General features: G+C 41.3%; 1 protein-coding gene across 1 annotated transcript; it reads left to right on the top strand.

Annotated features, from left to right (window-relative positions):
* The first annotated feature begins 456 nt into the window (after positions 1-456).
* MPHOSPH6 (M-phase phosphoprotein 6) lies at positions 457-21,708 on the top strand. The gene is made up of 5 exons (XM_025371479.1): positions 457-550; positions 6,019-6,131; positions 18,347-18,437; positions 20,461-20,555; positions 21,000-21,708. The coding sequence occupies exons 1-5, from the start codon at positions 500-502 to the stop codon at positions 21,130-21,132; spliced, it is 483 nt and encodes a 160-aa protein (XP_025227264.1). The 5' UTR covers positions 457-499; the 3' UTR covers positions 21,133-21,708.
* Positions 21,709-26,056: the final 4,348 nt, after the last annotated feature.

Here is a 26,056-nt window from a genome sequence, read left to right as displayed (position 1 = left end):
CAACGACCTGGCCCCTGCACAGGGACCCAGAACACAGGAAGCCCGCCATCCACGTTAGGAAAACAATACACGTGGGTAACCAGCCCCAGGCGGGTGGCACGCGTGACGCAAACCTGTGAGGCTGGCGAGGACTACTGAGTCTGAAGGGAGTCTCCGAGGAAGGGAGTCCCTGAGGGAGGATGGGTCCCCGAGGGGGCCAGGCCGACGTCCCGGGAAGGCGGCCCCCGGCTCGGGGAAGCCAGGCTCTGGGTCCTCCTCTGACTTTGGCCTTTTTGGGCTCTGCCGCGCTCATCCCCGCGCCACCACCCCGCGCGCTTACCCCAGTCTCTCAGTCACCAGAGCGCCCGCTGAGGGGCCGCGCCGTCGCGCGACACGCAGCGGCGGGGCCGCGGGGCGGAGCGGGGCGGCGCGCGTTACGAGAGCGACGCAGCTGCGCACGCGGCTCCGCGCATGTGCAGTGGGGCTCGCGGCCGGAGGGCGGCGCTGGGCGGAAGCCACCATGGCGGCCGAGCGGAAGACAAAGTTGTCCAAGAATCTGCTGCGCATGAAGGTGCGGGGACACTGAGAGAGCCATGCCGGGCGGTAGGGGCACCCGATCGTTCCGACCTGGCCAGGGCCGAGGCGGCGGGCGAACGAGGGACACCAGAGGGGCCTCAGAGGGCTTCCAGCTCTCGTGCTCATTCATTCACTTAGCGCCTGCTCTGCACTGTTTACTGGGAACCGGGTTACGAATTAGGCCGACTCTCAGGAGGCCCACGGGCGGATGGGAGCTCGCATACACAGAAGCAAGCAGTCAGGGTACAGCTTACCAAGTGCAGTGAGGGTAGAAGCGCCGGAGCTCTGGGAACTAACCGAGCTTCTCGCGGGGTAGTGGTCCCTTTAGGTTCCTGGGAGGGTGGGAGGCACAGCGTCCTAAACTAGGAGAAACCTGAGTTCAGAAGTCCACGAGGCAAGAAAGAAAAAGAAAACCATGGAGATTTCCAAGAATTAGAGGTAATTCAGTATGTCTGGAAGGCAAGTACTAAGAAATGGGGTTGCAGAGTAGGCAGTGGTCACAACGTGCAGGGAATTTGAGGCCAGATTAAGGATATTTTCCTTTATTTTGTGAGCAATGGAAAGCTATTGACACGGGGAACAGTATTTTAAAAATAGCAACTATTTATAGTACTAGACAATGTTTTAAGGGGTTTGCGTATATTAACCTGTGCAATTCACATAATGACACTTTGAGGTGACTACAGGCAATAACTCTCTTTTTACAGTTAAGGCAACTGCAACAGAAATAAGTAACTTACTCAAAGTCGCACAGCTAATAAGTAGTGTAGACAGGACGGGAACTCAGGCAGTCTTGCTCCAGAACCCTGGCTCTGTGTTACTTACTCTGTGATGCCTGTCACTGAGCACTACTTATAGAGGGTAGCAAACTGTTACATGTCATGTTTAAAGAGGTCGAATTTCCAAAAGGAGGAGGGAAGCGTTCATAATGTTTTGAAAGATTGGAGAGAGAGGCCATTCGCAGTGGTTCATTCCTGTAATCCCAGCACTTTGAGAGGCTGAGGTAGACAAATCGCTTAAGCCCAGGTGTTTTAAGACCAGCCTGGGCAACATGGTGAAACCTCATCTCTACAAAAGATACAAAATATTCGTTTGACCTTGTGGCAGGCACCTGTAGTCCCAGCTATTTGGGAGGCTGAAGTGGGAGGATCACTTGAGCCTGGGAGATCGAGGCTGCAGAGAGCTGAGATGGTGCCACTGCACTCCAGCCTGGGTGACAGAGGGAGACCCTGTCTCAAAAAAAAAGAGAGTAAACATTACATGGGCAAGATTTGAATGGAGTTGAGCTAGGATGGAATTAGGAATGAATGGGTGAATGAGGATGCAGGACAAATTACATCATAACTTAGAGTTTGTCAAGCACTTTCATGCATATTAGGAAAATTTGAATCTTTACTGAACAGAGTTTGCTTTTGATTTTATGATTTGTAATAACATTAATTTCAGAGAAGTGGAGTGAACTGGCCAAGCAGATATTGAATAGATTTTAGCAGTTGTTTTAGCTCTTGGAATAAGCCAGATGATGTACTGGGTGACTCAGGCTCAAACTAAATATCTGAGTTGCAACTAAGAAGGAAGAAATTAACTTAAAACGAGTGTCCACTCCCACCAAATGGGGAGACGCAACTGGACGTTGGAAGCAAAGGAGAAGGAAAAAGATCACCCAGATTCTGTATTTGGTTTAGCAGTTCTGGTCATTGATGAGAAAAAACTTACTGGCAAGATAGCAGGAGGCACTATCTATACTGATAGAAAAGAGTATACTATGAGAAGGCATGGAACAGCTGCACTTAGGGTGCCTTAACCAGAGCTAAGTCCTATATAACATGGGTCCCCAACCACTAGGCCACGGAGCAGCACCAGTCCATGACCTGTTAGGAACGGGCTGCTCGACAGGAGGCGAGCAGCCGGCAGCAAGCGAGTGAAGCTTCATCTATATTTACAGCTGCTCCCCATAGCTTGCATTACCACCTGAGCTCCGCCTCCTGCCAGATCAGTGGCAGAATCCTAGATTCTCCTAGGATCAAAAACCCTACTGTGAACTGCACCTATGAAGGATCTACCTTGAGCTCTACTTATGAGAATCTAATACCTGATGATCTGTCATTGTCTCCCATCACACACAGATGGGACTGTCTAGTTTCAGGAAAACAAGCTCAGGGCTTCCACTGATTCTACATTATGGTGAGTTGTATAATTATTTCGTTACATAATATAATAATAAAAACAAAGTGCACAATAAATGTAGTGCACTTGAATCATCCCTAAACCATCTACCCCTCCCCTCTCCACCACCCATGGAAAAATTGTCTTCCAGGAAACCCATCCCTGGGGACCACTTTTTAGGGCAAGTATGAGAGGGTTGAGGATTTAATCCTGACTCACTTGAAGGCCTCTGACTTGGTCAGCCATTGCAGGATGATCCCAATGGGAAGCAGAAAAAGAAAGATATGGATGGAAGGTCTTCCAGTATGGAATGGTTGTAGAAAGGGTGCTTATTTGTGATTTTAGTACTGTTAGACTTTTAGAACAGGGCTTGGCAAACTTTCTGTAAAAGACCATATAATAAATATTTTGGGCTTATGAGCCAGACAGTCTCTGTTACAACTACTCAGCTCTGCCAGTGTTGTTCGGGACAGGATGACCATGGCTGTATCAACAACAACGGACATCTAGCCTGAGGACCATATTGTGCTGTTGCCTGTTGTGAATCCTCACTGGTTTTGGAGTGTGTTCTGAAATGCCCTAGAGTAGGAGAATCGAACGTCTACCGAAGTCTGGAGGTGCTTGATTCATATTCACAGGGAGTTCTATCCTTTCTGTGTGTACAGAACATATGTATATGGCTATTTTGTATACCAAAGGAATAGGTACATGACTAAATAGGAGAAATAAGGGCAGTTGGGTAGTATTGATGAGTTTTACCACGAGGCATATTAGTGATGAAATGAGGTATATGCACTTTAAAAAAACCATCCCAGAAAGAGAGTCTGGAAAAATAAGACAAGTCTAGGTTAATTTACATTCAGAGAACCTTCATTGAGTGAGCTCTTGTGTACCAAGGGTGCCGCCTAAGTACCAACGATACAAGATGAACAAGAGTCATGGTCTATTCAGAATCATAGTCTTGGGAGACACCAAAGCAGCACGATGGTGAACAATAATCCAGTGTTTATCAGGCTGTCTTGGGAAGGTGCTTCTTTATAGGAGCAGGCCTGGGAAGAGCCAAGCCAAATGCCAGCCAGGGAAGTCTTACCAAAGGACACATGCTGTGGGCCTAAAAGAGTAAATATTTTGCCCGACAGAAAATGGCAACATGTTGTTAAGTCGCAAAGGCAAAAGGACCGGGAAGTATAGTGTGCACGTTCCAGAAACTGCAGTTCTTTCCTGGGATGAGGATATAGGCACAGGTAAAATGGATGAGGACTGCAAAACACTACTCTGCAAACTTGTTTTCTTTTACTTTTTATTTAAAATAGTGATAGATTCACAGGAAGTTGCAAAAAGTGTACAGGGATATCCCATGCATCCTTCATGCCACCTCCCCCAGTGGCAACATTTTATAACACTAGAATACAATAAAGAGCCAGGACATTGACAGCGAGCTTACTCAGATTTCACCATTTTACATGCACTCACTTTGCGTGGACAGTTGCTGGGTCATATGGTAAGTGTATGTTTAGTTTGCTAAGAAACTGCCACGCTGTTTTCCACAGTGGCTGTACCATTTACTTTCCTACCAACAATGTTTGACTGCAGTTTCTTCACACTCTCATCAGTGCTTGATGTTATCACAGTCATGTGTTACTTAACAACAGGGATACATTCTGAAACATGCATTGTTAGGTGATTTCATCATTGTGAGAGCATCATAGAGTTCACCTACACAAACCTGGATGGGGTAGCCTACCACACACCTAGGCTGTATGGTACAGCCTGATGTTCGTAGGCTACAAACCTGTATGGCTTGCTACTGTACTAAATACTGTAGGCAGTTGTAACAGTGGTATCTGTGTATCTAAACATATCTAGATATACAAAAGTTACAGTAAAAGTGCAGTATTGTAATCTTATGGGACCACCATCATATATGGGTTCCATCGTTGACCAAACATCATTTTGCAGCACATGACTATTTTATTCATGAACATTCTTAAAGTTTTTTCATTTAACTTAGTAGTCATTGTTAAAGCCCTTATGCCTAAAGAGGCTTATGTTTGGAAGAGCTGGAATAGAAGGAGAAGAAATATGGGACCTGGGCTGGGCGCAGTGGCTCACGCCTGTAATCCCAGCACTTTGGGAGGCGGAGGCAGGTGGATCACAAGGTCAGGAGTTCGAGACCAGCCTGGCCAATATGGTGAAACCCCCGTCTCTACTAAAAATATAAAAATTAGCTGGGCATTGTGGCAGGCGCGTAATCCCCGCTACTCGGGAGCTGAGGCAGGAGAATCACTTGAACCTAGGAGGTGGAGGTTGCAGTGAGCCGAGATCATGCCACTACACTCCAGCCTGGGCGACAGAGCAAGACTCTGTCTCGAAAAAAAAAGAAATATGGGAACTGAATAAGGGAAAGAAATGGGGATACATAGAAACCAGTGGAACCTGAAACCTAACTGCTAGGAGGCTCCTGGGTATTTTCACATTTTATTTTCTTCAGTGTTGATATTTTATCATTTTGCTGTGTTTAGCCTCTTAAGTTTGTTCACTTATTCCCTGAAGAAATACAGGTATTCATGCTAATGAGAGACTGGCAGCAGCACTGTTATTTACTGCCATATTTTGAGTCAAGTTTCTGCAGATTTGATAATAAGAACAGCTGAAGAGTTTAGCAGCATTTCAGAGGAAAAATAAAAATGAAGAGCAGACTTATAGACGTACCTTTGCTTCTGTCTACATTTATCGGGCTCTTACTGTGCTTCAGTCATCATATTGGGATAGATGAAGGAGATGACCCTGACACCCAGTCCTTAAGGTCTCCAGAAGAGATAGATGCTCAAAAGTTAAGATGTGGTGAGTCTATTGGAGGAGCCTTGGAAGCATTTAGGAGAGAGGCACTGATTTTACTGGCACTCACAGAACTGTGGTAGCTTTACCTATGTCAGACGGGCGAGGAGTTGGCCAGGTGAAAGAGGGTAAGAAGAGCATTTCAACCCCAGATCAGCAGGTGCCAAAGCCAGTGGGCTCTGTGGGTGAGCGCAAGACCTTCGAATGTGATGTCTTAGCCCTTAAGTTTTTTGGAGGAAACATACATTGTGTATTTTCTCATGCCCTGACACAATCCTTCATCATTCAGTGTAAAGTTGGAAGGGTAGAGCTAAACCATTTGATCACTTGCCCCAACCCTCAATCTTGAGATGGGTTCCATAGATAAATGAGGGAGAGCACATAGAAGAAAATTATTTGGGGTTTCCTCAGTTCTAAAATGGGAAAAGTTTCTGACATTGATTTTGTTTGTTTTCACAGTTTATGCAAAGGGGACTGGACTCAGAAACCAAGAAACAACTAGAAGAAGAAGAAAAGAAAATCATTAGTGAAGAACACTGGTACTTGGATTTGCCAGAGCTTAAAGAAAAAGAGTAGGTTTATTCAAATTTATACTGACAATGGTTGGGGCGTTCAGAAGGAAACTCCTGGTAAATTTAACTCATCATTCCCGTGACATAAAGCCCATGAAATAGTTTCTGTTCAGTTTATTGAGTTAGCGGCACAACTAAAAAATATTAAACCTATAAAAGTTGTACATGGATTTATACATTTTTACTACTCCCCCTCCCAGCCACTGTTTATCACATTGTCCTTTTTTACGCTGAATAAAGGAACCTAGCCCACGTCTCTGATAGTAACAGCAGACCTTTTAGGGAAGCTATAATGTTCTCTCTATCACCTCAAGTTCTAAAGATTAGGTGTGTACTTCAGACCTCTCCAGTTTTGTTTCAATTACAGAGTTCATTAGGTTGAGCATTTTAAGGCAGGTCAGGAGTTTTTGTTTCTTTTTTTAAAATTGTTATTACTTGTAATACCATCCATTTTAACTAACATTTACTGAATCTATAGTGTGTACCAGGAACTGGGCTAAACACTTTACATCCTTAGTTATTGAATCTTCATAGCAAACTTAGGAGCTGCCTGCTATCATTCTGTCCCGTTTGGAGTTGAGGAACTGAGCTTAAGGGAGGGTAACTTGCCCAGGTTCACCCAGCTAGTCAGTGCTGAAGCTGGGGTCGACGGTTTCTGGCCCCAAGCTTGGCTGGTGCCTGATCAACAATTTTGAGTGAAGGAGTGATGGATTTATTTCATCCGTTAATTTAGCTGAATCCTTCTGGAAGCTATTTTTCATTTTTCCCGGATACTTTCCTCACCATTAGTAAGCTCTGTGGTGTGGTAGTTTTACTTAAACTTTGTTCAAACGACTGAAGATGCTGCTCACTATCTTGAGGCACATTTATGTCTTTCCATCCTGTACCTGATGTTTGGGCTTTGATTTGGAGTGTTATATTCCCTTGTTCATATGGCTGAGCTCTGGACCTTGTTTGAAGGTTAGATACCCTTCTCTAAAGGTAGAAAGTATGTCCCACCAGGAGGGATGGGGGGAAGGTACTTTTTTTCTCTACTTCTTGGAGGAAGCATGATGTTGGTGAGGAGGGAGAAGATAATGCCAGACGCAGGGTCACGGGGAGGAAGGGACCTTTGCTGCTGAGGAGCTATCATTTAATTTTATGTGTTAACTCAACTTGCCAAAGTGTTCCTTCCAGTTGTCTATTGAAAGAGCAGGACTGTTTCTGTCTTGTTTCCAGATTTTTCCCCCGAATACAGCATATTGTTCCCAGAAAATGACCTTTACATTTCTTCCTGGGACGGTAAATAATTGTTTGCCATTACTCAGCATCCTGTTTATGTATAGGTGTGTATATCAGCTCAGGATGTTGGCAGAAAAAGATGACACTCTCAGACTGAGGAGAGACTATCAAGGTGTGGGTGGGGCAGAGGGGAGCCCCTCAGGACAGTGCAGTACCTCCTAGCATGTATAGTGGGAGTGATTACCCCTGAGCTTGCAGAGTCAAGGGGTGGGTGGGGAATGGCTGCTACTGAATCTGGAGATAAGCTGTGTAGAGAGAGCACCTTACAGGAGCTGCTACCTCTATTCACGGGTACAGCCAGCCCAAGGTCATCCTAGCAAGGGAGCCAGGTACCTGGCAGCAAAGGAGCCCTTCCGTGCATTACATTCAAGTCAGCCTCCCAGGCCAGAGAACAGGGCTGAAGATGAGAAGTAAGTCTGGAGGGGTAAATGGATGACATATCCTTGGTATATGTGTTGTGTTGTAGTTGTTGTTGTTTTTAACACTCTAAATAGGGAGATCATGGAATGGATTGGTTGATTAAGCACATGGGCTCTGAAGTCAGGCAGACCTGGGTTTGATGCCCAGCTCCGCCACTTGTTTACTTATCACCTTGGGTGAGTTACTTAACCTGTTTTGTGTCATTTGTATATTGGGTATGATGATCGATAGTACCTGTCCAGTGCATTCCGAGAAGTAGATGAGGTAATATATGTAAAACAGTCACTATAGCGCCAGGCGTAAAGCACAGTGATTGTCGCTGTTGTGTGCTTTTCCTTATACCTCAGTATATGAAGTACGCCTATTCCTTTCTACTGTCTTATGTTTGTGCATCCTTTTTTGCTAGTGTTAATCTGAACTATTCTGTGAAGTTGGAGATTGCATGTGTCTATGCTCTGAAAGTCTCAAGTGTCCCGTTTTTAATGTCAGCCGTATCAGTTTGTAATTCAGTGAAGATAGTTAGGACTATTCAGTGTTAACATTGCCTCACAGAAGACACCTTTAACCGGTGGCTAGTCTGTGTAGGGGAATGATGATCTAGCTGCCGTGCCTCAACTTGGAACAACTGAAGGACTTTGCTGACTCCAGAGCTCTCCTATGTGGCTGAGGCCTTAGTGTAGCCACATTGCACATCATCTTCTCCCTCTGCCCAATCCTCCTGTCTGTTTTCCTAGAAGGGCATCTGCTGAAAAACACTACCTGCTAAGTTTTCTGCATATAACTCTGTCTCAGAGTCTGTTTCCAGGGAACCCGATATAGTGTGAATTCCTAGGGGTGAAATTTACCAGATCAAAGATTTTGCTATGTATTGCCATATTGTTTTTCCCCCAAGGATATGGTCCAGTAAGAGTGTGCAAGTATAGGCAGTTTTATTACCCCTTTGCCGTAGCAAGTTGTTTAAGAAGTATTTTTGACTATTGTGCGTCTTATGCTTGTATTTTGTGGTGTATTTGAATTCAGAAGCTATAGGGACCTGAAACTAACAAGTTAGCCTGCCACACTTCCACTGATGCTGGTGGAAGATAGGAGCCTTCTGGGTCTGAGATGTAGGGGAGGGACAATATCCTTTCCTTCCAACCATTTGAAATTCATTAGTTGGGGTCCCTGTAACAAAAGACAGATTAACAAGAGAAAGGTGTACACTTTTATTTCACAAAAGTTTTAGGTGACACAGGAGCCTTCATAAGAAAATGAAGACTGAAGAATTGGTTGAACCTGAGTGTTTTTATGTTAGGTTTGATGAAGAGTGGAAAGTTGTGAAGAAATATGATAAGACCAAGGGGTATGAGCGAAGAGTAATAAACCAGGAGAAACTTAGCAAGTCTTTTGTTCACATTCCCCTCTGTGTCTCTTCTTCTGAGATAAGGATGTTGCTTTCCTCTGAGTGTAGGGAGGGCACCTCTCATGTGAGTTTTATGACCTGCTTCAGGGGACGGTCAGAAAATCCTACCTGCACGTCATTTTTCAGCTTCCTTCAGCATAAATTTTTCAGTATGCCAAGATACCATATTTTGGGGGTAGTGTATCCTGAACACCATCAGAGACAAAGGACTTACTGCACAGCAAGCAGCACAAGCATCAAGTTTGCATCATTTCTCTTTTGTCCCCAAGTCCTATGAGGGATGGCATTAAGTGGCCCAGGTGGATGCTGTGAACCCAGTGGATTTGCATCATAGCTGAGATCTCCTGAGCCTAGAAAACTGGAACTTTGGGTAATGGACCACAAGCAGACTTGCCTTCAGCCCCAAGAGAGGCATCTGCATTATGCTGGACAGTGAGCAAATCTGCCCTTTGCTTTAGAGGAAGACTGTTTTTCAAGGCTGCTTGCTATGCAGATATCCTTGCAAAAATAGTCCAGAACAAACAGGCAGTTAGTGCCTCACTCAAAAAATGTGCAGGAATGTGAGACCCACTGAGAGGGAGGGTTTTCTAACTGGAGTTTTGCCATGCTATTTGTGGCTTTAGGCAAGTGCAGCTTTTTCTAAGCAGTAGTTTCTCATCTGCAAAATTTATGAAATAGATCATTTTGTGTGTTTTAGCCCTAAAATTATAGAACCTCATTAATGAAAATTAGATAATTAAAATATAAAAATGATTAAGTTTTGAAGTATTTCACTTGCTTGCCAACTCTATAATTAATTTTTCTAATTCTTAAAACCATGCATGTAGATACAAAACACCTGTGCTCCTTTGTATATTAAAGTTACGGTGTCAGTGCAAAGCCGTGGGAAAGACCTCTGAGGGGCCAGCAGTCCTGCTCTGAATCCAGTCCTGGCCTCTGGAGGTTGCCTTTCTCTGGGTCCCTCATTTATCTTAAGTGAAAGCTTTGATGTGTGGTGTTTTCCCTAGAGAGGTGATTTACTTTGGAATTGAGGAGGTCTCATCAGCTGCTCACTCTATAAGGAATAAGATTGGGCAATTGAGAAGGTATCCCAAGTTCGTAGAAAAAGCTGAACAGCAAATTCTGTGCCCAAATTTAGATTCCCTCTGGGAGAGGCGTTTCTGAAGTAAGTGAGGTGCTGGCTAGACTAGAGGGCCAGTGAGAGAGGAACCAAAATCACAGTGGTTCTCAAAGTTTTGGAACTCAGAAGCTATTTGCATTTATAAAAATTATTTAGAACTCCTAGGCCGGGCACGGTGGCTCACACCTGTAATCCCAGCACTTTGGGAGGCCGAGGCAGGCAGAACACGAAGTCAGGAGATTGAGACCTGGCTAACATGGTGAAACCCCGTCTCTACTAAAAATACAAAAAAAAAATTAGCCAGGCTTGATGGCACGTGCCTGTAGTCCCAGCTTCTCAGGAGGCTGAGGCAGGAGCATCCCTTGCATCCGGGAGGCAGAGGTTGCAGTGAGCCGAGATCGCGCCACTGCACTCCAGCCTGGGCAACAGAACGAGATTCCATCTCAAAAAAAAGTTACTTAGAATTCCTAGAGAGTGTTTTGTATGGTTTATATTTGTCAATATTTACTATATAAGAAATTTTTTAAATTATTTAAATATTCATTTAAAAAACAAACTCATTACCTAACACATTTTTAATGAAAAATAACTTTTTTAAGACAAAATATTTAACGAGAAGAGTGGCACTGTTTTCTGTTTTTGCAAATCTCTTTAACATTCTGGCATATTAGAAGACAGCTGGACTCTGAACGCCTGCAGTCAGCCTGTTAAAGCATGTTGTTTTGGTTGAAGTATATAAAGAAAAGCCACCCTCACACAGGTGATACGGTTGAAGAGAGAGGAGTAGTTCAATGGCCTTTTCATATGATTTTTTGGTACAACTCCAAAACTCAATCAGTAGTAGTTTCTTCAGAGTAAATTGCAATGTGGAATCTGAAAACACCAGTGAACTTTTCATGTCTTGGTCTGTCTTGTATTCTAAATCTTTTACCCATATATGATTTCTTAACATCATGCATCTGTCATTTGGAAAATGTGTTGTATAGATTTTCCCAATGTTAACTCATCTTGTTATATAATATCAAAAATCACATTCATTAGTATCACTGTCGATTTCATCAGAAAAGTCTTTTAAGTGTTGGGAAGCTATCAAGCCCAAGATGACAGATAAAAGCTATTCGGAATTCTAACTTTTGCTTGAAAGCTTGAATTTTGTTATTGGCAATAAATAGTGTCAGTTGTTCCCCTTGAAGTGTCAGGTTCACTTTATTTTCAAGAAAATGTCTGCCAAAGAACCCAAACCCACAAAACCATAGTTACAGTGTCACAGTGAAAAAAGGTGTCTAATTCATCTCTCAGTTCAATCACACAAGTGCTGTTAGATTATTTGACTATGAAGAAGTATCTTATATATATAGTTTCAATTTTGTATGCCAAATATTTTTTAAAGTAATTGAGGGCTAAGATTAATAAAAATAAATTTGTGCTGTATCATCAAGAACATCCTAATGTGAAACTGGCATTTTTCTTGGAACTGTGAGGACCTGCCTGTGAAGAATGTAACTACCAGGATAGTCTGGTATCACTGCTGCTTTCACTCATGCTAAGATTTCATTTCACCCAGAGTTGCTTTTGCACAGTCTGCAAATGTCAACACAGTAAAAGACGACATCTTAGTGTTATCATGCAAGTAATTCTGACGTCCTGCTACTCTGCATTCTCTCCATTCCGGCTGCAGGGGCTTTATGTTTCTCAGGCCGGTTAGATTCCCTTCTCAGGGCCCCCACTTATGATGGGGCCCTCAGGTGTTCTTCACCTGGGCATCCTCATATCTTGCTTCCTCACTGCCTCGTGGTCCTTGCTCAGATGTCACCCCACCCAAGAGGCCTACCCAGACCACTCTTTTCAAAGACAATGCCTCTCCTCTAGTCTGCCCTCACTATCCCCTTAAACTGCTGTGTGCGGGTGTGGGGGTGGGGGTGGTTGTTGCATTCAGTGGAATGTACTTAAGTCTACAGCTGGATGTGTTTTGATAGTACATGCATCTTTGTAAACCATACTACTATCAACGAAACATTGCCATCACCACATGAAGATCTTCATCCCTCTTTGTAATCAGTCTCACCCCTGCTCTGACGCAAGCACTGTTCTGATTTCTTAAACCATAGATTAATTTTGTCTGTTCTTGAGCTTCATAAAAAAGGAATCATGCAGTATGTGCTTAACTGTGTCAGTGAAGTGTTTTGGATGTTCATCCTTGTTTTGGAACATCAGTAATTTGTTTGTGTTGCTAAGTGGTATTTCATTTTACAGATACACCACGGTATATCTATTCATTGTTTTATTGGCTGTCATTAATAGAGAAGTGTTACAACACTTTCACTAAGGAAGTATGAGAGTTCAACATTTGGAGTTAGATATCTTTTTAATTTTATTCTAGTGGCATCTCATTGTGGTTTTTAGTTAGCATTTTCCTGATGACTAATAATGTTAAAGAACTCATGGTTGGATTGTTTGCAGTTTTCTGGGGTTTTTTTCTTTCTTTTTTTTTTTTTTTTTTTTTTTTTTTTTTGAGATAGAGTCTTGCTACAGTGCACTGGCACAACCTCAGCTCACTGCAACCTGCCTCCCGGGTTCAAGCGGTTCTCCTGCCTCAGCCTCCCGAGTAGCTGGGATTACAGGCACGCACCACCATGCCCAGCTAATTTTATTTTTAATAGAGACCATGTTGGCCAGGCTGGTCTTGAACTCCTGATTTCAGGTTCAGGCCACCCAAAGTGCCGGGATTACAGGTATGAGCCACCACACCCAGCCTGGTTTTTTACGCTTATGTATAAAGCTGGTATGAACACTCATATTCTAGGGTTTTTTTGTTATGTTTTCATTTCTTTTGTAACTGTCAAATTGTACTTTAACAGAAATTTTCCGACCAGTTTCCAAAGTGTTCTATGATTTTACACTTTCACTAAGGAAGTATGAGAGTTTGGAGTTATGTATCTTTTTACTTTTAACTATTTTAGTGGCATCTTATTATGGTTCTTAATTTGCATTTTCCTGATGACTGACAATGTTAAAGAACTTCTTTTTGGGCCATTTCCATATGTGAAGTGCCTTTTCAAATATTTTGGCCATTTTAAAAATTGAGAAAGTTTTGTTGTTGTTTTGTTTTTTAAAATATTTTATGTCACATATTTGTTCATCCCACTATCCATCCATCAGTTTATTGTATTTTTGATGCAGTAAGAGTAAGTTGCAGACATCAGTACATTTGTTTCTGAAATATTACAGCATGCACATCATTAACTCAAGCTCAGTGTTTCTAGGGTTTTTTTTGAGACAAAACGTACATACATCTGTGCATGTAGGAGTTATTTATGTTCTGAATACAAGTTCTTTGCCACCTATATATATATATAGTGAATATTTTCTTCTAGCCTGTTACTGTTGTCTTTTGATGAGTTTTTATTAATTTTGTTTTATTAATGTTTTTCTTTTATGGTTTATTCCTTATGAGTCTTGTCTAATGAATCCTTGGCTATGCCAAGGTGGTAAGATATTTTCTGTTTTCTTCTAGAAATTTTGTAGTTTTAGTGCTGACATTTTTATCCATGGTTTGCCTCTAACTTTTTTTGTACAGCATGAGGTAGAAATCAAAGGACATGTTTTTCATAGATAACCTGTGGTCTTTTTTTTTTTTTTTTTTTTTTGAGACAGAGTCTCACTCTGTCACCCAGGCTGGAGTGTAGTGGCACAATCTTGGCTCACCACAACCTCCACCTCCTGGGTTCAGGCGATTCTCCTGCCCCAGCCTCCTGAATAGCTGGGATTACAGGCACCTCCCACTAATTTTTGTATTTTTATTAAAGATAGGGTTTCTCTGCGTTGGCCAGGCTGGTCTTGAACTCCTGACCTCAAGTGATCTGCCCGCCTTGGCCTCCCAAAGTGCTGGGATTACGGGCATGAGCCACCGTGCCTATTAACATTTATTGAAAAAATTTTCTTTACTTACTGCATTTTTATCTCTAAGTACTTCATATATTTATTTATCATAAATAGAGTTTTTTCAAACTTTGTTGTGTGTATGTATGGGGTGGAGGGGTGTGTAGAAATTGAAGTTTGTACGTTGACGTATTCTGTAATGCTAAATTGACTCATTGACAAGTACTTTTTTGTGGATTCCCATGCATAATTATGTCATCTGCAAAAAAAGAGAGTATACGTTTTATCTCCTCTTGTTGATTTATTTCATGGCTAAGGACCCAGTACAGTATTGAATAGAAACGGCAAGAGTAGTCCTTGAATTGTTTCTGATCGTAGTTGGGAAGGCCTTTACTTTTTCTCTATTACACATGAAATGCTGTTTTTGTGAATGCCCCTTATCAGTGCTCAGAGATACTCCTTTATTTTCCTAGTTTGCTGAGGGTTTTCATCATAAATGATGTTGAATTTTGTCAAATAATTTTTTATGAGAGGATCATGATTTTTATTTTGTTAATGTGTTGAAAACTATATCAACTTTTGAATATCAGAACAGCCTTATATTTCTGACATACAGTCTACTTGGTCTTCATATGTAACATTTAAAATTTTTAAATTCAATTTGCTGACATTTTATTGATGATTTTCACATCTATATTTATATAAGATATTAGACTGTAGAGTTCTTCTAATGTCTTTGGTTTTGGCCATAAATTGAGTTGGAAAGTGTTCCTACCTCCTCTTCTCAGTTCTTGGTTTGTGTAAAATTGAAATTATTTCTTCCTTAAATGCTTGGTGAAATTCACCAGTGAAGCCATCCGGATCTGAAGCTTTCTCTATGAAAAGATTTTTAGTAATGAATTCCATACAGGACTAATCCAATTTTTCACTTCAGATTTTTTTTCAGTAATATATTTTTAAAAGTTTTTCCCTTATTTACATAAATTCTAACTGATTTTTTTGCAGTTTCTATTTCTTAATTCAGGCTTTCTGTTTGTTTCTTCATTGCATTCATGTTTTCATTTAAATCCTTGAATAAATTTACAATAACTGTTTTAAAGTCCGTTTCTACTGATTTCATATTTCTTCAATTGTTTTTCTTCTTTCTATGAGAGGGTTACATTTTCTTGCTTCCTTGCATGTCTAGGAATTTTTTATTGTGTGCTGTACATTTATATGCATTACATTGCTGACTACCTGGATTCTGTTATTTTTCTTAATAGAGTGTTGAATTTTGTTTCATTAGGCAGTTAACTTACATGCCAGTCAGCTTGTTTTTGTTAGGATGTGTTTTGTAGCTTTTACCCTAGAGCTAAATTGTCTCTACTCCTAAGCTGTGGCCTTTCTACTAAATATCACAGAGTGTTTAGCTTGTTCTCTCCTCTCTGGCCAGGCAGAATTCAGACATTTCCTTGCTCTGTGCAAGCTCTGTTATTTCTTCAACATACAATTGCAGGGTAACTTTTTTTGCCCCAGGTATGGTAGGCTGGAAAATGGTCCCCCGAATAATATCTAGGTTTTCATCTCTGGAACCTGTGAATGTTACCTTATATGGCAAAATTTACCTTGCTGGTATATGAGTAAATTATGGATCTTTAGATGAGAGATTATCCTGGATTATCTGGGTGGGCCATAAATATAATCACCTTTCCTTATAAGGAGGAGGTGAGGGAGATTTGACACACAGAAGGCCTTGTAACCGTGGAAGCTTCTGGAGGGATCCCAGGCCTACCAACACCTGAATTTTGTATAGAACTGTAGGAGCATAAATTTCTGTTGCTCTAAGCCACCAATTTTGTTAGCTTAAGTTTGTTACAGCAGCCACAGGAAGCTAATGCAGCAAGTATTCTCCCAGAAATCATCTCTCCAGCAGTTATTTTTCCCCCAAGTCTGAAGACTCATCCTGCACATGTGCAGCTTAATGGTCAGCCAGAGATTCAAGGGAACCTAATATGCAGGTCCTGAATTCCATGCTGTAGCTCCCTTTCTGTGGTATCCTCACCCAGATATTCCAGCCACCGCCATAACCCCAAACTTCAGTTTGTGTCTTTATTTTTTTCAACTAAAGCCCCAGTGAAACAGTTTGTCTCTTAAGCTCAGCAAGACAGGGCTTTGTGTGAGTTCCCACTCCCTGCTCCACTATCTGGAAATTGCCTCCAGGCAGAAAGCTCCGCATTCATGGGGCTCACTTCATTTGATTTTCTTCACCCAGGCATCACAGTTGTATGCTTGGACTTGTTGATTATCTAAACATAGTCATTTTATATTTTGTCCTGTTTTATATAGTTATGGTGCGGGAAAGGTAGTTCCATACCAATTACTCCCCTACAGCTCGGGATGGAATAACCTGCTTTATTTTCATCCATTTTGTGATATAAATGTTTCATTCATTATTTGGCCCCTCTTTCTATAGACTGTAACCTCCATGAGAACAGAGGCTTTTTTTTTTTTTTTTTTGGAGACAAGTGTCTCACACTGTCCCCCAGGCTGGGATGCAGTGGCACAGTCTCGGCTCACTGCAACCTCCACTTCCGGGATGCAAGCAGTTCTCCTGCCTCAGTCACCTGAGTAACTGGGACTCCAGCCATCCGCCACTATGCGCAGCTGAGGCTCTTTTATTGGTGGCTGTTTCCGCAGTTTGATTTAATACACACAGTTTGGTTTAATAAGTGTTTGTTGGATGAGGGAATCTTTATGAGAATCAGAGCCTACTCCAGCAAACAAGCCTTAAAAGCCGCATGTTTGCTTTCCTGCCATGCTTTAGGGTTTATGGCCAGGCTAGAGATAGATATGTCACCTTGGATTTAGGGTCATGAAGTGCTGACTCAGCAGAGAAATTCTGCAGGAGACAGTAATGTCCTGGTCCAGGGAAACGCAGCCTGCCCCAATGCCGTCAGTGGTGTCGTGCTCAGCCCTGTCAGGAGCAGCAACAGTTTTCCTAGGGTCATTCTCTAGCATGATTTTGGTTTCGGTGCAACCACCTAGCGACCATTATTTCTGCCCATCTTCCAGTTCTGCCCCTCCAGCCTTCCCGGTGATTCTGAGATGCCCAGTACAGCTGGCCCTTTGTATCGCAGATTTTGGTATCCACAAGGGGGACTGGAACCAGTCCCCCTTGGAAACGAAGAGCCTACAGTGTGTGTTCTTACAGTAAATTCCTTCTCTGCTGAAGTCATCCAGGGTCAGCCTTTGGTGTTTATAGCTAAGAGCTCTGACTGATAACACTGTTAAAGCTGCCCAAGCCTCTGATTTCCCACTACTTATCCTGGATTTGTAATAAGAATTTGGTGGGGGCCAAAATCTCAGAAGTCACCACTAAAGAACTTATCCATGTAATCAAAAAACCACCTGTTCCCCAAAAACTATTGAAACTTTTTGAAAAAAATCTGTGTATAAGTGTACCACACAGCTCAGACCTGTGTTCAAGAATCAACGTAAATGCAAGTATAAAAAAGACTGGAAGGAAATACTCAAATATACTAACAGTCCTTTTTAACCTCTTGGTAAGGAATTTCCAGGCAGTTTATAAACTCATACTTTATTCTGCTTTCCAAATTATGTTCCTTAAAATGTGCTACTTTGATAATTAGAAAATGGAATTTTTGAAATCCCTGAGAAGAAAATACAAAGTATGCTAGAAACTTTAGTAAAATGATTTGGAGTAGTGTGTCACTGTATACTGTATATGTATTTTTACATACATATTATTTCCTTTCTGAAAAAGAATTGAAAAAAATTTTTGGTGAGGGGATGTAAACACAAAAGAAACTTTGCTTCAACTTTGGCAAATTCAAGTTTATTGTAGATACTTTAGATCTTTATATTATGTAGGTATTTATGCAAATTAAATGTGTTGTTTAAGAGAGGCTGTGCCTCCAGCCTGCTGCCCTTGTCTCCTAATGCCTTTGCTGACCAAATTAATCAGATTTTACTTTTAACCCTAAGTTAGAAATCTTACTGTATTTTTACTTCATTCTACTGAGAACCATAGGTTGATTTTTTTCATTCACAGTTTTGGCTTTTGTTTGCTGTGCTTTATATACGGAGAAATGCTATTTCTATGTTCCCATTTAGGAGTTTCATAATAGAAGAGCAGAGTTTCTTACTATGTGAAGATCTTCTCTATGGAAGAATGTCATTCAGAGGATTTAATCCTGAGGTTGAGGTATTAAATATAATTGCTTCAAATTTAAAATTTTTCCAATTGAATTTTTTTCTGCTAATAATTGGGCTTAGATATTTCTCTACCAAGTACCATTTCTACTCATTATATAGAAAATAACAAGTCTTGAAATATCACCATAGCTATTTAAAGAATTGCAGGCATTGCAGTCTAGTTTTGTGGTAGAGGTGAGTAGATAATTTCATATAGGGGTATACAGCCCTTGACAGTGCCACTGTAAATATTAGAATTTCAAGTTGAGTCGTTTACAGGAACGTCAAGATTTTATTCATATGATGCTATTATGAAAAGTTATTTTCTGGCACCTATAAATGTATTTTTTCTAATGGAAAAAATGTTACTTTAGAATTGTATAGTTTGACTTTTTAATGGACAGTTTTAATCCAAGCTTGTAAGTAGATTTTTAAATGAATCCTTTGGACAGTTTGTTTGAAAAACGAATATTTGCCTTATAACTGAGCTATTCGTTTGAATTTCTGCTCCAGGATAGAGAAGCAGACCTTTATTTAACAAATATTCATTAGAACTCTGGCTCATATGTTAAAAGCCATCCTGTCAGGTACTTGATGAACCAAATGGACACTTGAGATATAAATCTTTAGTTTTGTAAATATTACACGAAGTCAGGGTTTCTCGCCCTTGGCAGTGTTGACATTTGGGGCCAGATAATTCTTTGTGGTGGTGGCTTTCTTAAGAGGATGATGAACCACATCCCTGTCCTCTGTTCTCTACCAACTAAATATCAGCACACACACACCCCACCCTCCAACCCAGTTGTGACAACCAAAAATGTTTCCAGGCATTGCCACAGGTTGCCTGGTGGGAAGAATCGTCCCCAGTTAAGAACCACTTCTCCAGGAGCCACAGTTAACTAAGCCAGTTGCCAGAGTTTATTGAAAGATTCTAGATTAGTTTTCCTTTTCTGCTTTTTTGGCAGAGTGGAAGGAGGCATGTGTGATAATTAAGGTGTTATATTAGAAGTGTTTGTTTTTCATATATACTGGTCTCACTTTGACCTGCTTTAATTAAGCTTCAGATTGAGAAGGAGAGGGGCTGCAGAGTGGGGTAAAAAGGGAAGAAAAAGGCAGGGATTATGAAGATGTGGTGTTCAAAGAGCACGGTTTGAATAAGCGAGCATTCCACAGTACGTCTGCTGCACTGGGACAGGAGAGGTGCCACTGCCCGCAGAAATTGATGGGGGGCAGGGATGGGTGTTAGCAAATGGCCGTAATTACTGGATTCTGTAACACCGAATACACTCCCCCTAGAAAAAGGTTTTGAACTATTGTCACTCTTTTAAGCCTTAGAAAAACTAGTTGAGACTGATTTCTCATCTTGTATTCCTTCTCCTCTTGCTATAAAAGAAGAGATTACACATTTTAAAAAAAAAAAAAAAGGAAAGGTCAGAGGATAATTATCACAGAAAGGTTTATGTGCAAGAGTTGAAGGAGAGACCTGTGGTGCATGGATGTTACATGGGATGCATTATCCACCCTAAAGTTTAGGAGGGTGGGGCTGAGGTGCAGTTTCCCTCCATCATACAGGGCCAGCCTTCCACTTCTACCGCCGCCTCCACGCACCACCACCACCACCACCAAGAGATACATTTAAAATTATTGACTACTAGTGCTGCTTCCATTTGGCTTAAAGATGGAGTGGGGGAAGTTCAGAGAAAATCTGAAAGTTTATTATTTCTTCCCCCACTCACTGGAATGTGTCAGCAGTATGCCTGCTTTAAATATCAGTAACTAGTACTAAGATTTATGATCTTAAATACACTTTTAATTCACACTAAATATAATCCAGTGGGGCTTTGCCTATTTTTTTGACTCAGAGCTGACTTGTTAGACCATTGTGATATCAAGTATTACAGAGAGTCCCTTATCAATTTTAACTAGTTCTCTAGATTATTTGACTTCAGTTTCTCTGCCTTCAAAGAAGTTTGACATCAGTTCCTTTCACAAGCGTTTTCTAGCCTGAAGGTCAGCACTGGTGTATTTTTCAGAAATTGATGCTTCAGATGAATGCTAAGCACAAAGCAGAAGAAGTCGAAGATGAAACAGTGGAGCTTGATGTGTCAGATGAAGAGATGGCTAGAAGGTAACTGTCCTGCGCAGCAGCTTTCTAATCTGGACCAAGCATTCATTGGCTCTCCCAGGAATGCTTCTCTTACCCCACAGTCCACGGCAGCTTTCAAGGGAGTCCCCCTAGTAGGAAGATGACTGTGATCAGCCTTCTCTTAATGGCCTGCAGGGGCTGCAGACCTGTCTCAGGCTGCCAGTTGAGAGCCCATTTCCAGAGCTGCTGGAAATGTGTATTTTTAAATGTACATCTCAATTTATTTAGGGTAATGCAAACACCAAAATGGCAAGGAATTTAATCACTCTTGGAGAAGTTCATAAATTGTTAAATCAGATGGTTTCTTTTAATCATAGTTTTCTTTTTCTTAATCTTTTTTATTGCATATTTGGTCTGATATTCTTGACAAGGTTTGATTCCTACCTTTTTATTTGAAATTAAACGTGCTGTCTATCCTCTTGACAGATATGAGACCTTGGTGGGGACAATTGGGAAAAAGTTTGCCAGAAAGAGAGACCATGCCAATTACGAAGAAGATGAAAATGGAGACATAAAACCGATTAAAGCAAAGAAGATGTTCTTAAAGCCCCAGGATTAAGATGGATGCCTTAAGCGATGGACCACGGGTGCTTGATGGAAGTCAGCAGCGCATCTCGAGCTCATCCCGATAGCGTCTCTATAGTTATTAATACTGTAACGTTTACTTTGTAAAGAGATGTATCATTTTGGAACCATGCTGTTTAAAAAAACAGATGTGTGATGGATGTTGTACATCCTTTGCTTCATGGTATTCATTCATAAATTTTTAGCCCCTGATCTACAAATGTATATGTTTTTACAGGGCTGCTTCCTGAAGTTTTTTTGACCTCGGGTTTATCATAATATAGTTCTCCAGTCACTGACCTTGAATTGACTCATATAAATTACTGCCAATGTTTAAATTGCCCTTATGTTTATATTTACATTATTATGTCAAGCCAATTCATACATACAGTTTGGAATCAAATATTCTAAGAATTTATTATATACATTTATCAAGAATAAATATGCCTCTCCAGGCTTAAGTGTTTACGTGCTCCCAGGTCATTGTCAGTTTATGGTATTGTGTTGTGTTATTTAAAGCATTGAATTAATAGAAAAAAATTGCTCTGTAATAAAAACCTGCTTTCACATACTTTTTATATTTTCTTGTACTTTCAAATAACAATTTTAGTCTAATTCAGTAATATAACTTTTTTCCAAATAGTAACTTTAAAAAACAGCCATTGGTCAGAATATAGTGATGTATGAGGTTGAACCATAAGAAATTGCCTTTTACAGGTCAAAAACAACCATTAGTTTCTTACGGTAAAGCCCAATAGAATTTACCACTGACCAATGGCACCATCTCCTAGTCTGAACTCTATTCTAAATGCTAAGTATAGAAAGAAGCACATAGAATTAAGTGTGTGTATGTGTGTCTGTCTGTCTGGAGATAAGTACCTAGGACTTCTGAGAACTACTGATTTAATTTTGCTCCCAGGAAATGAATGAGGTACATGTCACCTCTCTCCTCAAATCTCTGTAAGGTTTTATTGCTCTGTGACCTCGGTTCTCTGGTGAGTTACGAGAAAAGATAGGAATTTGAAGTTAATCTGGCTTTTTTTTTTTTTTTTCATTGTGAATATGAGAATGATGCACCTCCCAACTCTGGGAGGTAACAAGAAGTTCTTCTCCGTGCCTTACTACCACCACAATCCATGGACTCACTACATGTCTTATGTACCTGTCTGCACAGTACAACTTCTAACTGACAAACTCATTTCACCATAAAAGAAGTCGGGTAATGGGGGCTTATGCCTCGAATGCACTGGTCTTAGCATATCCCCCATCACCCAGGAACAGGGGGCATAATAGGACGATGGAATGGGCTGCTGAAGACTCGGTTATGGCACTGGGTAGAATACAACCCCATCTGACAAATGTAACATATGCTTTGAGTGACCACTCCATGGGACTGTTCTTGGTCAGAATGCACAGTCTGGAATCAAGCAGAGGTAGATGGAGTGGTCCCACTCATGGGTGATTTGTTTCCTGCTTCTAGCAACTCCTCAGAGACATCACCAGCACCAGCCACCCTGTACTCATTCAGACATCTGTCCAGCGCCTTGGCCACAGGGCTCCCCCACCCAACCCAGAGACACTGATATTAACAGGATAACAACTTACTGTCAGAGGTCTGAGTTTTGGCTCTTTGGGGCCCCTCCAAAGTTTCAAAAATTGAACAGTTTCCCTCTCTTCCCTAAGAGTGGCAGCTTCCTGCATGATATCTCAGTGTTTTCCTTTTGCCTCATTTAGTTCTTCCATACCCACTTAACAATTCATAATATTTAATTTTCTTTGTTAAAATAAGGGTGACTTTTAATCTCCTGACTAGATTTTAACTGTTACCGACATCCTAAAGCAATAATATCTGAAATCATGGGTTTGCTAAGCTTAAAATGCTTATTTTTCTAATCTGCATTCAAGTATATAATGATTAAAGTTGAAATGTTTATCTGTCTACAACTTCCTGGAAGTTATCTCATGAATCCAGGAATTAGTATGCACTTTTTAAAAAACACTGCCTCGATATTTTAATGCCCTTTGACTCGGTTGGCAAGTCATCCCGTTCATCCCCTTAGTTGCCAAGTTACTGTCCTCTAGGGTAGGGCCCATATCTTATTTCATTTGTCCTGTGCCTAGCAAGGAATATGGCCTATATTGAAGCTTTCAGTAAACATTTCTTCTGTAAGTGAATGAATGGCAGAATGATTTAGAAACCAACTGGCTCACAAAGACTATTTAAACCATAGTACTGAACAAAGACCAAAGGAGAAAAGCAAAGGCTATGGATTCTGAGCTTGCTATAGCAAAGGAGTCAGCCACCATCACTAGCATTTGCGCAGACTCAAAGGCAGGCAGAGGAATGCAAAAGATTTAAGAGCCGCGGAAGAGAAGGCTCAGGTGTGCTCTGATTGCACGGTTGGCATGAAGACGCTAGAGATAAGGTATCTACGTGCAGGGCACCCTGTGTGATAGGTAAGAGGTACATGTTTGACTTTCTCTAGTTAGTCCTAAGTTGAAAGCAAGGGTAAAATTAGGGAAGCTGTCAGTTAATTAAGTCCTGGCCATGTGGGGCCAATTGTTACAGAAATTATTTACCTTCCAAGGTAGCAATCCTGCTTCCCGCAAGTGTGGTTTGTATAGCAATCTGGCTTCCTGCAAGTGTGGTTTATGTAGCAGGCTGGATTCCTGGGTTGCTTACTGTAAATAGGAGTTGGTTTCTTGGGCAAGTTGCTACAGGTTATAGGTCAACATTCTATTTTTATATATGGTCCGGTCATTGTATATTCAGTTTCTCAGTCCTCAGGTTTATTTCTAATCATAATATGCAATGTTTGATCGTGTCTATGAAAATGTGCACCCAACTTAATAGGAAAACGCCACCAATGGGATCAGGAATGTTTGTGGCTATAGCCATGAGCAGAAGTGCCTATTCTGGAGGCAAGCACTGCAGCAGTTAGCACCACAGAGACAAAGCCCACAAATCAAGGGAACTTTCACTATCCCAGATCTTGGGGGAAAAAACTGAATACCACATGGATATAAAATCCAGTTTAACGGATAACCATTGTTTCACGCCGATATACTTATGCAGTCACTGACATTCCCATTGGTTGATGAACTTAATCTAAGTGGGCTTTTGGGGGAAAGAGAGATGATGTAGCTATAACGGTAGTTTCAAGAAAATCCCTAGAGAACTCTTGCTTTTTAATATGTCTTTTATAAAGGTATCAGTTTCCTCCCCTTGCCTGCTGAGACACATTTTCCCAGTCTTGGCCTCAGAGAATACACAGATGCCTTATCATCTGAGTCCAGGGTGTCTTGGCAGCCTCTTAAAGAGAGACTGGAGTCTGACCTCCCTATAGAAATATCCTTGCATAAGCAGTTTATTAAAATTATTTGATGATTCTGTAAGTTCCTGTAGAGCTATAAGCTCTACTACACCAGGTTTACATTTTAATTTTAATCGTTATGAAAGCCAGAATCTTACCTTGTTCAGTTCTGTTTGGAAAAAAAAAAATCATTTGCACAGAGAGGTCACTGCTTTTCAAACCAACAGCTCAATATTATATACCAGAGTTTCCTTCCAATATATTTTGCTTGTTTTTTGGGGTGGCTATCTGTTTTCATTTTCCCCAGGGAAAAGATGCACTGGGTTTCAGGATACTCATGATGTAAGAGTTCCTGGACTCATTCATGAAAGTTGCACTGATCTCTGTAAGATATGTTCGATCTGGATGGTATCTCTTGCTAATATCTCTTTCATCAGCATTGTCTGGATGGAAGAAAACTCTGCCTGCACATGAGAGCAGGGGTGACCCTACATAATTGCAAAATTGTGGCAGGATCTAACAGGACCATTGAGGTCATGGAGATGACAATCTGCCAAATATTAGCAGACTGCATGTTACTGTGACATCCCTCCCTCCTCTCCCGATCATGGCAGGTTCTCACCTCCACCACTCTTCTGTGACCTCTGCTCTGATCCCTGTACCTGATGGATAGTTCATCATGTATAACACCTGTGTCAAACACTCTCCCTGAACCGAATCCTTCCTGCTTTCACCTCAGAGTCTCATTTAACCTCACGGGGATGGCCACAAGTCAAACATAGAGAATGATGCAGGAACAGGTCTGCAGTTCAAACCCTAGAGCAGTTGGTAGAGTCCATGAGAACAGAAAACGAGTTGTCAGGAGGGTGAGGCACAAAGCCACACTTGGCTATCTGAGCTCCTATCAGGCATTCAGTCAACAAGTTAGCAGGTAATGACGGGAATAGGACATTACCTGCAGGAAAATAAAGCAAGGTGGAAGCAGCTGCTCCGATGGATGCTCCCCAAAAGAGTAACCATTGTGACGGCCATGCGGTAGAGACCTGTCTTTAAATGCCAAGAACATTTGGGACATCATTCACTGTAATGATGATAATAATAACAACTCAGTAATACATATTGAGTTTTGACACTGGGCCAGGCACTGAATTATGGGTGAGGGTTGTAAAGTATTACCTTCATTTTACCCGTGAAGAAACAGAGGCACAGAGACATTTGGTGCATCCAATGTCACACAGCTTTTAAGTGATAGAATCAGGATTTGAACCCAGATCAGCTGACTACAAAGCCTCTGCTCTCTCTGTCATGCTGTTTCCACACCAAACCAAGGGTCAGGCTACTTATTCTTGCAGCCCTATAACGACATGCAGATGAACTGGGAGAGAATCGAGTTTTTATTTCTGTAACCAGTTACAGGGAGAAGGCCTGGAGATTATCCCCAGACCAACTCAAAACTACAAAGTTTTCCAGAGCTTATATACCTTCTAAGCTATATGTCTACATGTAAGTGTTCATTCATCTAAAGATGTAAGTGATTAACTTCTTTTAATCTATAACTAAGATCTGAGTCCTGAAGCTTTTCCTCTGGAACCTCAGTAAATTTAC

The sequence above is a fragment of the Theropithecus gelada genome, chromosome 20 (assembly GCF_003255815.1).
Source record: "Theropithecus gelada isolate Dixy chromosome 20, Tgel_1.0, whole genome shotgun sequence".
Taxonomy (NCBI): Eukaryota; Metazoa; Chordata; class Mammalia; order Primates; family Cercopithecidae; genus Theropithecus; species Theropithecus gelada.
Note: the sequence above shows the minus strand (reverse complement) of the source record. Positions and strands in the feature narration are given on the sequence as shown.